The sequence below is a fragment of the Macaca nemestrina genome, chromosome 11, assembly GCF_043159975.1.
Source record: "Macaca nemestrina isolate mMacNem1 chromosome 11, mMacNem.hap1, whole genome shotgun sequence".
Classification (NCBI taxonomy): domain Eukaryota; kingdom Metazoa; phylum Chordata; class Mammalia; order Primates; family Cercopithecidae; genus Macaca; species Macaca nemestrina.
The window spans coordinates 125,980,621-125,993,518 of NC_092135.1; the positions used below are offsets into that span (position 1 = coordinate 125,980,621).

General features: G+C 40.4%; 1 protein-coding gene across 4 annotated transcripts in view; it reads left to right on the forward strand.

Annotated features, from left to right (window-relative positions):
* The first annotated feature begins 242 nt into the window (after positions 1-242).
* LOC105473969 (dynein assembly factor with WD repeats 1) overlaps positions 243-12,898 on the forward strand; it is a 58,198-nt gene continuing 45,542 nt past the window's right edge. For 3 of the 4 annotated variants that reach the window (XM_071073486.1, XM_071073489.1, XM_071073490.1), the window contains exon 1: positions 243-371. In XM_071073486.1, the coding sequence (XP_070929587.1) occupies positions 332-371 (40 nt within the window). In that variant the 5' untranslated portion in view covers positions 243-331. Of the gene's footprint in view, positions 372-793; positions 1,037-12,898 lie in introns of all 4 variants that reach the window. The other variant, XM_071073488.1, reaches the window with a different exon arrangement.

Sequence of the window (12,898 nt, forward strand, 5' to 3'; positions counted from 1 at the left end):
CCTTCCTTTTGGGAAACGAATGTGCTAAAATAGTGCATGCAGCCCAGGCTCTGGCCTAGGCCGTCGGTTCCCGGCCATGTTTAGCTCCTCTGAGGTCGCCCTTAGTGAGAACACGAGGTGCCCCCACCCCGTTCACTCTAGACACCTCCAGAACACTCGCCTCCCGAGCACTGGAGCCCCGGGGTACCCGCAGCGGCTCCCGGAGACCGATCTCCCGGCTCTGCGTCCCAGGACCGCTTGGGGCAACCTGCGCATGCGCACCCGCGTCCCTCTGCTGTTAGCCGTTTCCATGGCTACGAAGCCCATCGGCCGGGGATAGCAGAACAGGAAAATGAAGCTCAAGAGTTTCCTGCTTCGGTATTATCCGCCAGGTACGCGCCAGCCCGGCCCGTCAGCCCCACGTGGGACCCTGGGCTCCCAGACTGGGAGGGTTTGGGGCGGAGGAGGGCACGGGGACTGAGGGGCGGCGGGGTCCCCACGTGGGACAGGAAGTCGGGCACTTCCCAACCTGTGCCCCTCATTCCTTCAGATGCTGGACTCTTCCTCAAAACATTAACAATTACTCTTTTAGGAATTTAAAGAGTTTAGCTTGACTGTGCATGCATATCAGTCCTTCTGAATTTATTGAGTGCTTACTGCTTACACGCTTTGTGCTCTGTGCTATGAACCTTTAACGAAGTTCATAGTCCTTGATTTCAATGAGTGAAGTAATTATGGAATAAATTACTTAACTATTACTTAGTAACATAAGCAATACATTAATTACCTAATCTTTGCCTAACTCTAATTTTAGGTGAGGACATGTTCACCTTTAAAGAATAAGTGACACCCATTGATCACCCAGCTTGTTAGGGACAGAAATAGAAGTGGAATTCTTGGGTTCTAATTCGGAACTCATTTTCTAAATTAGAAACATCTGCAAATAAACAAACAACCAAACAAAAAAATCTGCAAAACATGCCACAAGGCAGAAGATAACCAAATACACTTGCCCAATGAAGTTTGGATAGAAGTGTCATAAAGATTTCAAAGGAGGGTAAGATACTTTGGACCTGTTTGGTTTAGAATAGCTTTATGAGGGATGGGACTTGAATTTAAGGTTGAATGTCTCACTTTTCCCAGCAACATATCCAACATCGCCGATGAGGTATCACACAAGATCTCATGATTTCTTTTTTCCAGTCCCATCCCAATCCTGCTGCTTCCTCAGACTGTGCCCTCCCAGTAGAAGGCATCATCACCCAGCCTGTTTTTTTGCCAGAAACCTAGGTGGTCACTTTTTGTTTCTCTCTTGTGATCATTAATTCCACCCCACCCCCACCCCCACCCCCGCATTGCTTTATCCATTCTGCCAGCTCTAAGTCCAAAATATTCTGTGAATCCATCAGATTATCCCTCTTTCCATAGCACAGATTTCTTGGTCTAACATCCCTTCCAGCTGCCAGCCTAGTCCAACCCTCCATTCCAGCCACCATTCCCTCTGGCTGGGCCATTCCAGTGGCTTTTCAACTAGATTCCTGGTTTTCTCCCTCATCTCTTACAATCCATCTGCCACTAGGAGCCAGTGGAATCTGAATTCAAGATCTCCAATAGTTTCCTACCATGCTGAGAATACAATCCGCACCCTGTGGGATTTGGCTTATCCTGCACTGTTAACTTCTAAAACTTCACTTGTGTACCCTCACTGTACTTCCAACTTCTTTAGCTTGTTCTTCTAAGACTTAAGAGAGGGTCTTTTACTCATTTGTTTTGTGGACCCAGCTTTCCCTAGAGCTAGGAAAAGCTGCTTCCTTTTCTTTATTCAGTTTCAATTGATGTCAGCCACCTGAAGAGACTTTCCCACCTATTTGAAGTAGCCTGTGCTGATTTTACTCTATGCCATAAAGTGCTTAAAAATTATATTTGTCAGCATCCAAAACTCTACTTGTTATGTTTCAAATGTCTGCCTCTTTCCCATTTAATGTAAACTTCGTGAGAACTAAGATCTTAGTGGTTTTTTTTTTTTATCATTGTAGCATCCCCAGCTTCTAGAAGAGATTTGGGGACATAGGAGATCAGGAATGTTTGTTGAATGAATGTATGGATAAATGGATGTGTTTGATGAGAGGTCAGGTATGGAAATTACTGAGAATAAATACTGAAAATCTTAAGGGATGCTGCTTCTGCCTCCCTGGAAGACCAATCCTGGACAGCTACTTTCTCCAATGGGAAGTTGACATTTGTAGAAAAGACACTCATTTTCTCCATCATAGAATTCCAGTTAAAATAACATGAGAAAGATATATATATGAGAGTGTCTAGAGAAATTTATTTTATGTAATTAATTAATTAATTTAATTTTTGAGACAGAGTCTTGCTCTGTCGCCCAGGTTGGAGTGCAGTGGCACAATCTTGGCTCACTGTAACCTCCACCTCCTGGATTCAAACGATTCTCATCCCTCAGCCTCCCAGGTAGCTGAAATCACCGGTGTGCACCACCATGCCCAACTAATTTTTGTATTTTTAGTAGAGACGGGGTTTCACCATGTTGGTCAGGCTGGTTTTGAATTCCTAACCTCAAGTGATCCACCTGTCTTGGCCTCCCAAAGTGCTGGGATTACCGGTGTGACCCACTGCACCAGGCTGAGAGTATCTACAAAATTTAAATTAGGCATAGGTATATAGTATATAGAAAATTAAAAATTAAGACTAATAGTCTGTTTCCTTTAAGTATTCCATAATTTTCTTTTGGCTCTTTTTGCCCATAGGCCTGTGCTGGTTCCCATAGGTGTACCAATAAATGAAGTTCTTGCTTTCATCCCTTGTTGTGGAGCGTAGGTTAAGAATGTGGGCTCTGGGTTCAGAATAACTGATTCTCAACATATACCATAAAAAAAAAAAAAAAAACTTGGGCAATTTGTTTTATTCTATCAAAGCGTGGGTGCATGGTGACAATAGCACCACTTCACAGGTCTACTAGACCCTTCCAGCTGCTTATCTTATTTGATTCTTTCTCTTCAGAGTAAAGAAACCTTTTTGGAAGAATATTCTCCCCAAGTGCTGTCCTCCCTTCCTATCATGCTTTCACCCTCATTGCCCCACTGAAACTGCCCACTCCAAGATCTCCAATGACATTCCCATTGCTAATCCACTGGCCAAGCCACTGTCCTTGCCTGCCTTGACCTGACAGCAGCATTCGACCCATTTGACCGCTCTGCTTTTCTTTGGCTTCCAGGACACATACTCTATTTTCCTTCCTGTCTCACTGTCACTTCTTCTGGGTTCATCTTGTTGGTTCCTCTTCTTCTTTTTGATTATTTAATGTTGGAGTGCCCCAGAACCCCAAACTTGGATTTCCCTTTTCTATCTACGCTCATACACTAGCCAATCTCATCCATTCTCAAGGCTTAAAAACTATCCTGAAGCTGGGCGCAGTGGCTCACGTCTGTAATCCCAGCATTTTGGGAGGCTGAGGTTGGCGGATCACCTGAGGTCAGGAGTTTGAGACCAGCCTGCCCAACATTGTGAAACCCCATCTCTACTAAAAATACAACACAATTAGCCAGGTGTGGTGGTGCGGGTCTGTAATCCCAGCAACTCAGGAGGCTGAGGCAGGAGAATTGCTTGAACCTGGGAGGTGGAGGTTGCAGTGAGCCAAGATTGCACCAGTGCACTCCAGCCTGGGTGCCAGAGCGAGACTCTGTCTCAAAAAAACAAAAAACAAACCATCCCACATAGTCCTGAGTACCTAACTGCCCACCCGACACATTCATTTGAATGTCCACCATACATCTCAGATGGGGGTCTCCCATGGTCTCCCCCATCTCAGCAAATTGCAGCTCCATTTCTCCACTTGCTCATGTCAGACATTTTGGACTCTTGTCTCCTCTCTCTCACCTCCACATCCACTAACAGATCCTGCTGGTCCTGCCCTCAAAATATATGCAGAATTCAACAATTTCTCCTATCTGACTGGTACCATTCTTTTCAGCTTGAAAGCTTCCTTCCACCTTTGCCCCTCTTCAGTTTATATGGCAATGGGGTCGTTCCGTTAGAGCATAAATATGACCATGTCACTCTTCTGCTCCAGCCCTCCAGTGGCTTCGCAGCTCGCTTAAAGTAAAAGGGCCGTGATCCCCAAGGCCCTGCAAAATCTCACCCCCTGTTGCTTCCCTGACCTCACCACTTTCGACTTTTCCCTCCAGCAACACTCCTCTCCTTGGTGTTCCTTGGATGGGGCAGAGGTGTTCCCACCCAGGGTCTGCAGTTGCTGTTCTTTCTGCCTTGAATAACCTACCCTTGGACATTTGTATCGCTAGTGCCCCAACTTTTTAAACTCTTTCCTCAACAGTGTGTAAAGTGAAGACTGAGAAGACTCCTTTCTGAACATTTCTATCTTCTTCCCATGATATTTCACAGCCCCTTTCCCTGGTTTGTCTTTTCTCCTTGGGGCTATCTTTTTCCAACTCATCATTATTTTACTCATTTATTTTGCTTACTGAGAATAAAAGATTGATGAAGGTAGAAACTTTGTCTATTTTGTTTACTCCTTATCTCTAGCACCCAGAGGAGAGCCTGGTACATAAAATGACATTAATGTTTTTGTTGAATAAGGGAGTTTAATGAGATTATGTGTGTAAGCAGAATGCCTCAAACTCATCTTGAAATGTGAAAGGGCCAGATAAGCGATCTTTGATCTACTTCAGCTCTAAAAGCCTAGGATTCTTTTTTTTTTCTTTTTTTTTTTTTTTTGAGATGGAGTCTAGCTCTGTCACCCAGACTGGAGTGCAGTGGCTGATCTTGGCTCACTGCAAGCTCTGCCTCCTGGGTTCATGCCATTCTCCTGCCTCAGCCTCCCAAGTAGCTGGGACTACAGGCACCCACCACTACGCCTGGCTAATTTTTTTTTTTTTTTGTATTTTTAGTAGAGACGGGGTTTCTCCGTGTTAGCCAGGATGGTCTGGATCTCCTGACCTCATGATCTGCCCACCTTGGCCCTCCCAAGTGCTGGGATTACAGGCATGAGCCACCAGGCCTGGCCAAGCCTAGGATTCTTGTAGCGATCTTAGGCTCACATAATTCTCTTGACTCATGCTTGCGACTATTGCCTTAATGCCTATCTTGTAATGAGGTCATATTACTTAGCGTGCTTGACATTTAATTTCTGAATTCCAATCTTTGGTGAGCCAAATCATACGCAAGTTTCCAAGATACTACTGAATAGAAGGTGGGTGTTTCAATAATAGCATTATCAGATAGGAAAAAATCGTTCCACTGAATCATTCCTGTGCTACCTTTATCCCTTCTGCATATAGAGCAGTTTTGTTTTGCCTCCCAATCCTCTAATTTTCGCCCTCCCACTTTCTTTTGGATAACGTATAGGTCAGGGGCATTGTCTTGCTGCTATCTACTGAATTATCCCTCTCCCTACCTACATTCCCAAAGGCTAAATGTACATGCCAGTAACATGGCTAACCAAACATGGGACATTCCTTTCCATCTTGGTCACATTTATTAATTCATAAGCTCTTTGCTTTGGGAAAAGTGGGTGTTGACTATGTGCTTTTCAGCTGACTCAGTTGTGACAATTTTTGTATTTTGTTTATTGTGTGAAGTCCATAGTTCTTTGACCAGGAGAAGGAATTAAGTCAACATTAACTAATTTAGTTAACATTCTGAGAACTTTAAGGATTTCTGTTGATTGAATATATAATCTAAGTAAAGAATACTAGTATCATTTGAAGCATGCCCTTTTAATGTATTGAAGAATTTGAGGAATAGAAGCTTCGTTACCTAAGTGTTTTGGGAATTAGATTTGTTGAATAATGCACAATCAAGGGAAAATCAAGATTATTAAGATATGATGGGAAACAATCACTGAAGAAAAGCATGTATTTCTGGCAGCATCTTTGTTTATTTTAATTTTTTATTTTGATTTTTGAGACACAGTTTTGCTCTGTCACCCAGGCTGGAATACAGTGGCACAATCTTGGCTTACTGCAACCTCTACCTCTGTCTCCCGAGTAGCTGAGATTACAGGCATGTGCCATCATACCCAACTAATTTTAGTATTTTAAGTAGATACGTGGTTTTACCATGTTGGCCAGGCTGGTCTCAAACTCCTGACCTCAAGTGATGCACTTGCCTTGGCCTCCGAAAGTGCTGGGATTATAGGCGTGAGCCACTACTCCCAGACTCTTTGTTTTCTGTTTTTATTCTTCATGACACATATCACAGCCTTTTGCTCATATTGGAGCTCACTAATCGTGAGAGGGATGAACATATTGCCTAGATCAAAATTCCACAACGTTTTTGGCACTAGGGACTGGTTTTGTGGAAGACAATTTTTCCACAGACCAGGGGTATGGTTGCGGGATGAAACGGTTCCACCTGAGATCATCAGGCATTAGTTAGATTCGCATAAAGAGTGTGCAACCTGGATCCCTGTATGCACACTTCACAATAGGATTCGTGCTGCTATGGGAGTCTAATGCTCTGCGGATCTGATAGGAGGCTGAACGAGCTCAGGCGGTAATGCTCGCTCGCTGGCTGCTCACCTCCTGCTGTGTGGCCCAGGTCCTAACAGGCCACAGACTGGTACTGGTCCACGGCCCAGTAGGGTGGGGGGACCCCTGGCCTAGAGGTTTTGTCACAGTGAAGCAGTCAAATGTACATGTTTAAATTTTGTACTTTATTTTCTAGATCCATTTGTACAGCATCCCAAATAATTTTTAGTAGTCAGCTTAAAGACTTTGAACTTTTTACTTTATTACAAACAAGTAGTGAATAAAGAAAGCAGACTTTTGTTAACTTATCTGCTAAAATGTTAAAAATGCATTTCCTTAGGGTATTAGATCATACTCTGTGTACTGCCAGGTGCTAATTCTTTCCAACCTTTCTCTGCGTTACAGATTATTATTATATTGCTTATTCATTGTGTACATCATTTATTTATGCAAGCATTTATTTCCTCAATAATTAATAGCACATATTAAATACCCTCATATATAATGCAAAAAATCTAAAATTATAGTACAGAAAGAAACACTCCCTTGATGATAATGGTGTCTTGCATTGATACAGACTTTGTATGTTTAAAGTATGTATCTTTCTTGAATTTTCAAATAGCTTTGTAGCAATCTTGATCTTCAAGGATTTATATTCTGATAATGCTGATCAACTGGGCATGGTGGTGCATGCCTTCAATCCCAGCATTTTGAGAGACTGAGGCAGGAGGATGGCTTGAGCCCAGGAGTTGAAGACCGGCCTGAGAAACATAGTGAGATCTTGTTTCTACAAAAAATTAAAAAATTAGCTGGGCATAGCGGCATGTGCCTGTAGTCCTAGCTACTCAAAAAGATGCGGCAGGAGAATGGCATGGGTCCCCAGGAGTTCGGGGCTACAGTGAGTGTTGATTGTACCACTGCACTGCAGCCTGGGTAACAGAGCAAGACTCAGACTCTAACAAAATGAAAAAGAAAAGATGTCAATCCCTATCATTTTTTCTATTTTCTTATTTTTCTCTTACTTTTTAAATTTAAATTTATTTCTATTTATTTATTTATTTATTTTTGCCTAGGCTGGAGTGCAATGGCACAATCTAAGCTCATTCAACATCTGCCTCCTGGGTTCAAACGATTCTCGTGCCTCAGTTTCCCAAGTTGCTGGAATTACAGGCATGCCACCACACCTGGCTAATTTTTTCCATTTTTTAGTACAGACAGGGTTTCACCATGTTGGCCAGGCTTGTCTTGGACTCCTGTCCTCAAGTGATCTGCCTGCCTCGGCCTCCCAAAGTGCTGGAATTACAGGCATGAGCCACCGCGCCTGGCTTCTCTTACTTTAGTAAAATATTTGTGTATAGCCAAATAATGGAAAATGCATCAAGGAATAGCTAAGATCAGCGATCATGACTTGAAAGGAGCCACCTGACACGTTAGAGTGCCCGTGTCTTCAAGCTGCTGATGTTGAATATTATCAGTCTTTGTGATCTTTGCTAATTTGATGGGTAAAATTTATGTCTATTCTGTTTTGTATTTTTTCTTAATAATGAAGTTAGGGACTTTTTGTTTTGGTTTGTTTATTGATCATTTTCTGTCTTTGTAAATTGACTGCTCCTGACTTTTGTCCAATTTTCTTTTAAAAAATCATTTTTGGAGTTCTTTATACTAAGTTCTTAAAGCTTTGTGTTTATGGTTCAAACTTCTTTGCTGATTATTATTTGCCTTTAACTTTGTGGCATCTTTTATTGTACAGAAGCTTACAATTTATTTTAGACAAATTTGTCAATTTTTTCTTTTATAGCTATTGTATTTCATGTACTTACAAAGGTGATTACAGACACTAGGAGACAAATACATTGTATTATCTAGAATATTTTATATTTTATTTTTAATATTAAAATTTGTAATCAACCTGGAATATTTTTGTACATTGTACGTGGCAGAAATCTATTTTATTAAGTTTTCAAAAAATCCAACTGATTATTACATCATTTATTGACCAATACATTCTTTCTCTATTAATTTGAAATATTATCACATCATTTATTGAACAATACCTTCTTTCTCTATTAACTTGAAATATACTTTCATTTTATTTTTAAATTTTGATGCATAGATGATCAAAATTGATGATTATTATACTGATCTAATTTTGTATCAAAACCACACTTTATTTTTTTATAGTTCATTGTAATATCCGGTCGAGTAAATTTTCACATTTCAAAAAGTAAAATCATTTTAATTACATTAACTTCATAAATTTGACATCTTTACAGCATTGGGTTTTCTCATCCAGAAATATGTCTCCTCATTTATCACAATTTTCTTTTATATTCAATAGTACATTTAGGACTTACACATTTCTTGTTAATTCTATATTTGGATATTCAGTAATTTTCTTTGCAATTATAAGTGTGATCTTGCCATTAACTGTATCTGCAATGGGTACAGTATCTCTTTCTTTCTTTCTTTTTTTTTTTTTTTTTTGAGACGGAGTCTCGCTGTGTCGCCCAGGCTGGAGTACTGTGGCCGGATCTCAGCTCACTGCAAGCCCCACCTCCCGGGTTTACGCCATTCTCCTGCTTCAGCCTCCCGAGTAGCTGGGACTACAGGCGCCCGCCACCTCGCCCGGCTAGTTTTTTGTATTTTTTAGTAGAGAAGGGGTTTCACCGTGTTAGCCAGGATGGTCTCGATCTCCTGACCTCGTGATCCGCCCGTCTCGGCCTCCCAAAGTGCTGGGATTACAGGCTTGAGCCACCGCGCCCGGCCCAGTATCTCTTTCTTATCTTCTTCTAGTCTTAGCTTTTTGTATTCTATTCATCTTTTGTAAGCACCTTAAATCTTTTTTATAACATGTGGCATACAGTTAGGTTTAAAAATATTTTAACAATGCTGTAATGTCCATATTTTGCTGAAAAGTTTAATGTGACATGAACAGTCTTTTTTTTTTTTTTTTCACTCTAAGGAAATAAGTACTGGTTGACTCTCCACAGAATCTTTCTTTTTTTCTTTTTTAAGTTTGCTTTTGAGAGTAGAGTTTGGTTTCAGGTCTTTGGTACGAAGGAACTACTTCTTGGGGGGAAAAAACCAAAACAAAATTATGCCAAACTATCCTCTAAGTAGCATTTGCTTGCTGTGTTGTAGTGTTCTGGACAGTTTCTTGAGTCATTATAAGCATTTTGCATTATTTTTCTGTTCTAAAATCTTGCCGTTCGTTACACAACAGCTGCTTGGATTTCCTGTTTAGGTTTCAGCACATCCGTGCAGCAAGACAGGGTTGAGAAACATTCCTTCCGAGAGATCATAGCTGTGCAGCTGAGTGGGTAGTGATGTCCGACTCTGAGGTAGAAACTCCAGAGGAGAAGCAGTGTTGAAGGAGAAGATCCTGAACTCTTTGAGGTGGTAGGGAGACATCTATATATCTGGAACTCAGAGGAGATATAGACTGGAGATTTGCGATTAATAGTTAGCATGTTGATGGTAATTAAAGTCATGGTACCGATGAATGTATATAGGGAAAGAATGTAAGGTGAGAAGAGAAGAATCTGTAGACCTGAAGTTTAAAGATGCTTAGTGTTTAAAGGTCAGGCAAAAGAGGACAAAGGAGAACAAAAAATAACAAAGTGATTGGAAAAAGAGAAAGAAGAGATTTTATAAAAAACCTAAAGAGGGTATATTTGAGGAAGGAGGATATATTGTTTATAGTATTGATTATTTCTGAAAGGCCACATGTTATAAGGACAGAGAATGTCAAATGCATTAAGCAATTTGAGGACGGTCTTCCTGTCATCTACCAGTTAGTTCAGGTATTCAACAAGCACTGCTAGAGCATTTTGAAAGATCATGAAGACACTGGATAAGGGCAGGCACTTTTGATAGAGAAATGGAATCCAGAGAGGAATCTGAGTGTGTTGCTTGTACTTGAACCTAAACAAAAATCACAGGCCTGCTGTGCTTAAATCATGACTTGCCCTGAGAAGGATCTTTTTGGGAATATAGGGAAGCATAGGACATAGATATGCTTCCTTCTTCAAGATGTTATAATCTCACTGGAAAGAGAAGGCATAAATGCAATTTAAATAATACAAGGTGACCATGTAGGATATGCCCCAAGGTAGCATTTGATTAATACCTAGAAAATAAGCACTGTTCATTAAGATTTTATTCCAGGTGCTTTATATACATCTTATTTAATCTCAACCAGCAAAGTGTAGGTTCATAGATGAGAAAATTGACATTTGCTAGATTATGACATAAGTAAGGGGTTGAGGATCTATCTGATGCCAAGTATACACTTTTCAACTCTGCCACGTTCTTTTTCTTTTCTTTTCTTTTTCTTTTTCTTTTTTTTTTTGAGACAGAGTTTGACTCTGTCACTCAGGCTGGAGTGCAGTGCTGTGATCTTGGCTCACTGAAACCTCTGCCTCCTGGGTTCAAGTGATTCTCCTTCCTCAGTCTCCCAAGTAGCTGGGATTACAGGTGCCTGCCATAGTGCCCAGCTAATTTCTGTATTTTTATTAGAGACGGGGTTTCAGCATGTTGGCCGGGCTGGTCTCAAACTCCTGACCTCAAGTGATCTGCCCACTTGGCTTCCCAAAGTGCTAGGATTACAGGTGTGAGCCACTGCACCTGGCCTCTGCCACATTCTTTCTTAATGGCTCAGTGCTTTTGAAAAGTAAATAGAGTGTTTTGGCAACATTTCCTATTTTCCCTTGATCTGAAATACTGCTGGAATTATATCTGTTATACCAAACTATGGTCTATAGCAGTGATTCTCAAACTGTGGAGGACTCCTGGGCACCCTTGAACACTTTCAGCAGGGTCTCAAGGTCAAACTTATTTTTCCTAGTAACAATAAGATGTTACTTCCTTTTCTACACTGTGCTGACGTTGTCACTAATGGTGCAGAAGCAATGGAAGGTGAAACTGCTGGTGCCTTACTACAAATCAAGGCAGTGACACCAAACTCTAATGGTGGTCACTGTATTTCTTCTTCACTGACACACTCTCACAATAGGAAAAAACAACAAAAACAATCCCAACAGAACAACCTAGTTTTTCTTGAGGATTTCCTTGATGAAACAGTGAAAATTATTAATATAGCAAAACATTAACATGGGAGTGCATGTATTTTGAGTATTCCAGGTGATCAAATAGGAAGTACTAAGAAAGCACTTCTGCTCTAGTGTGAAGTCTGATAGTTGTTGATATGGTTAGGCTTTGTGTCCTCACCCAAATCTCATCTTGAATTATAATTCCCACAATCCCCACATGTCAAGGGAGAGACCAGGTGGAAGTAATTGGATCAAGGGGAGGTTCCCCCATGCTGTTCTCATGATAGTGAGTGAGTTCTCACGAGATCTGATGGTTTTATAATTGTTTGGTAGTTCCTCCTGCATTCATTCTCTTCCTGCCACTTTGTGAAGAAGGTGCCTTGCTTCCTCTTTTCCTTCCAACATGATTGTAAGTTTCCTGAGGCCTCCCCAGCCATGAGGAACTGTGAGTCAGTTAAACCTCTTTCTTTTATAAATTACCCAGTCTTGGGAAGTTCTTTAGAGCAATATAAAAACAAACTAATACAGTTGTCTTAAGGAAAATATAGGTGGTCGCTTGAGTTCTGAGATGAGCCAACTTTTTTTCATGGAAAAGCATTTTTACTTGAAAGACTGAGAAACAACATGGTTTTCAGACTCAGACATTTGGTAGACATTTTCTTGAAAATGAAGAATGTGAGCCCACAACTTTCAAGCAAAAATATCAGCATTTCTTGCTAGTGATATATTTTAGCTTTCAGGCAAAAAGTATAAGTTCAGAAAACTTTTGTTTACCACCATAATCTTGACAGCTTACCAACAGTAAGAGTTTTCTTATGATAAAAATTGGTAGTGACAGTGGCAAATGTTACTTTCTGATATTGTGTGATGAAATATGTTAACAGTTACAAGATATGCATAACTTAGTAGATCAGTATTTTTCAAATGTTTGGTGCACGATTATGCATGGATCATGCATGAATAAAAGATCCATTGAAAGTGTGAAATAGACCAATGGGGTTTAATGCAAGTATATGGAAAAGTTCACTAACATGGTTTCAGATTCTATATCGCAACTAATTTTAAGAAGTTACCATTTGTTGAGTTTTAATATAATATAAAAAATGTTCACAATGATATAAAAGGGCAATTATAATACTCCTTCATTTTCAACTACGAATCAGTGTCTGAATACATTCTTTTCTTATACTTTTCTAAAATATTTAACAGCAGCTTGAATGCAGAAGCAGAGATGAGAATCCAGTGTCTTAAGCCAGATATTAGAGATTTGTGAAAGTATAAAACAGTACTACTCTTCTTACTCTTTTTAGGGTCATGAAAATATAGTTATTTTTACAAAAATTTTATAAAAAGAACATGCTA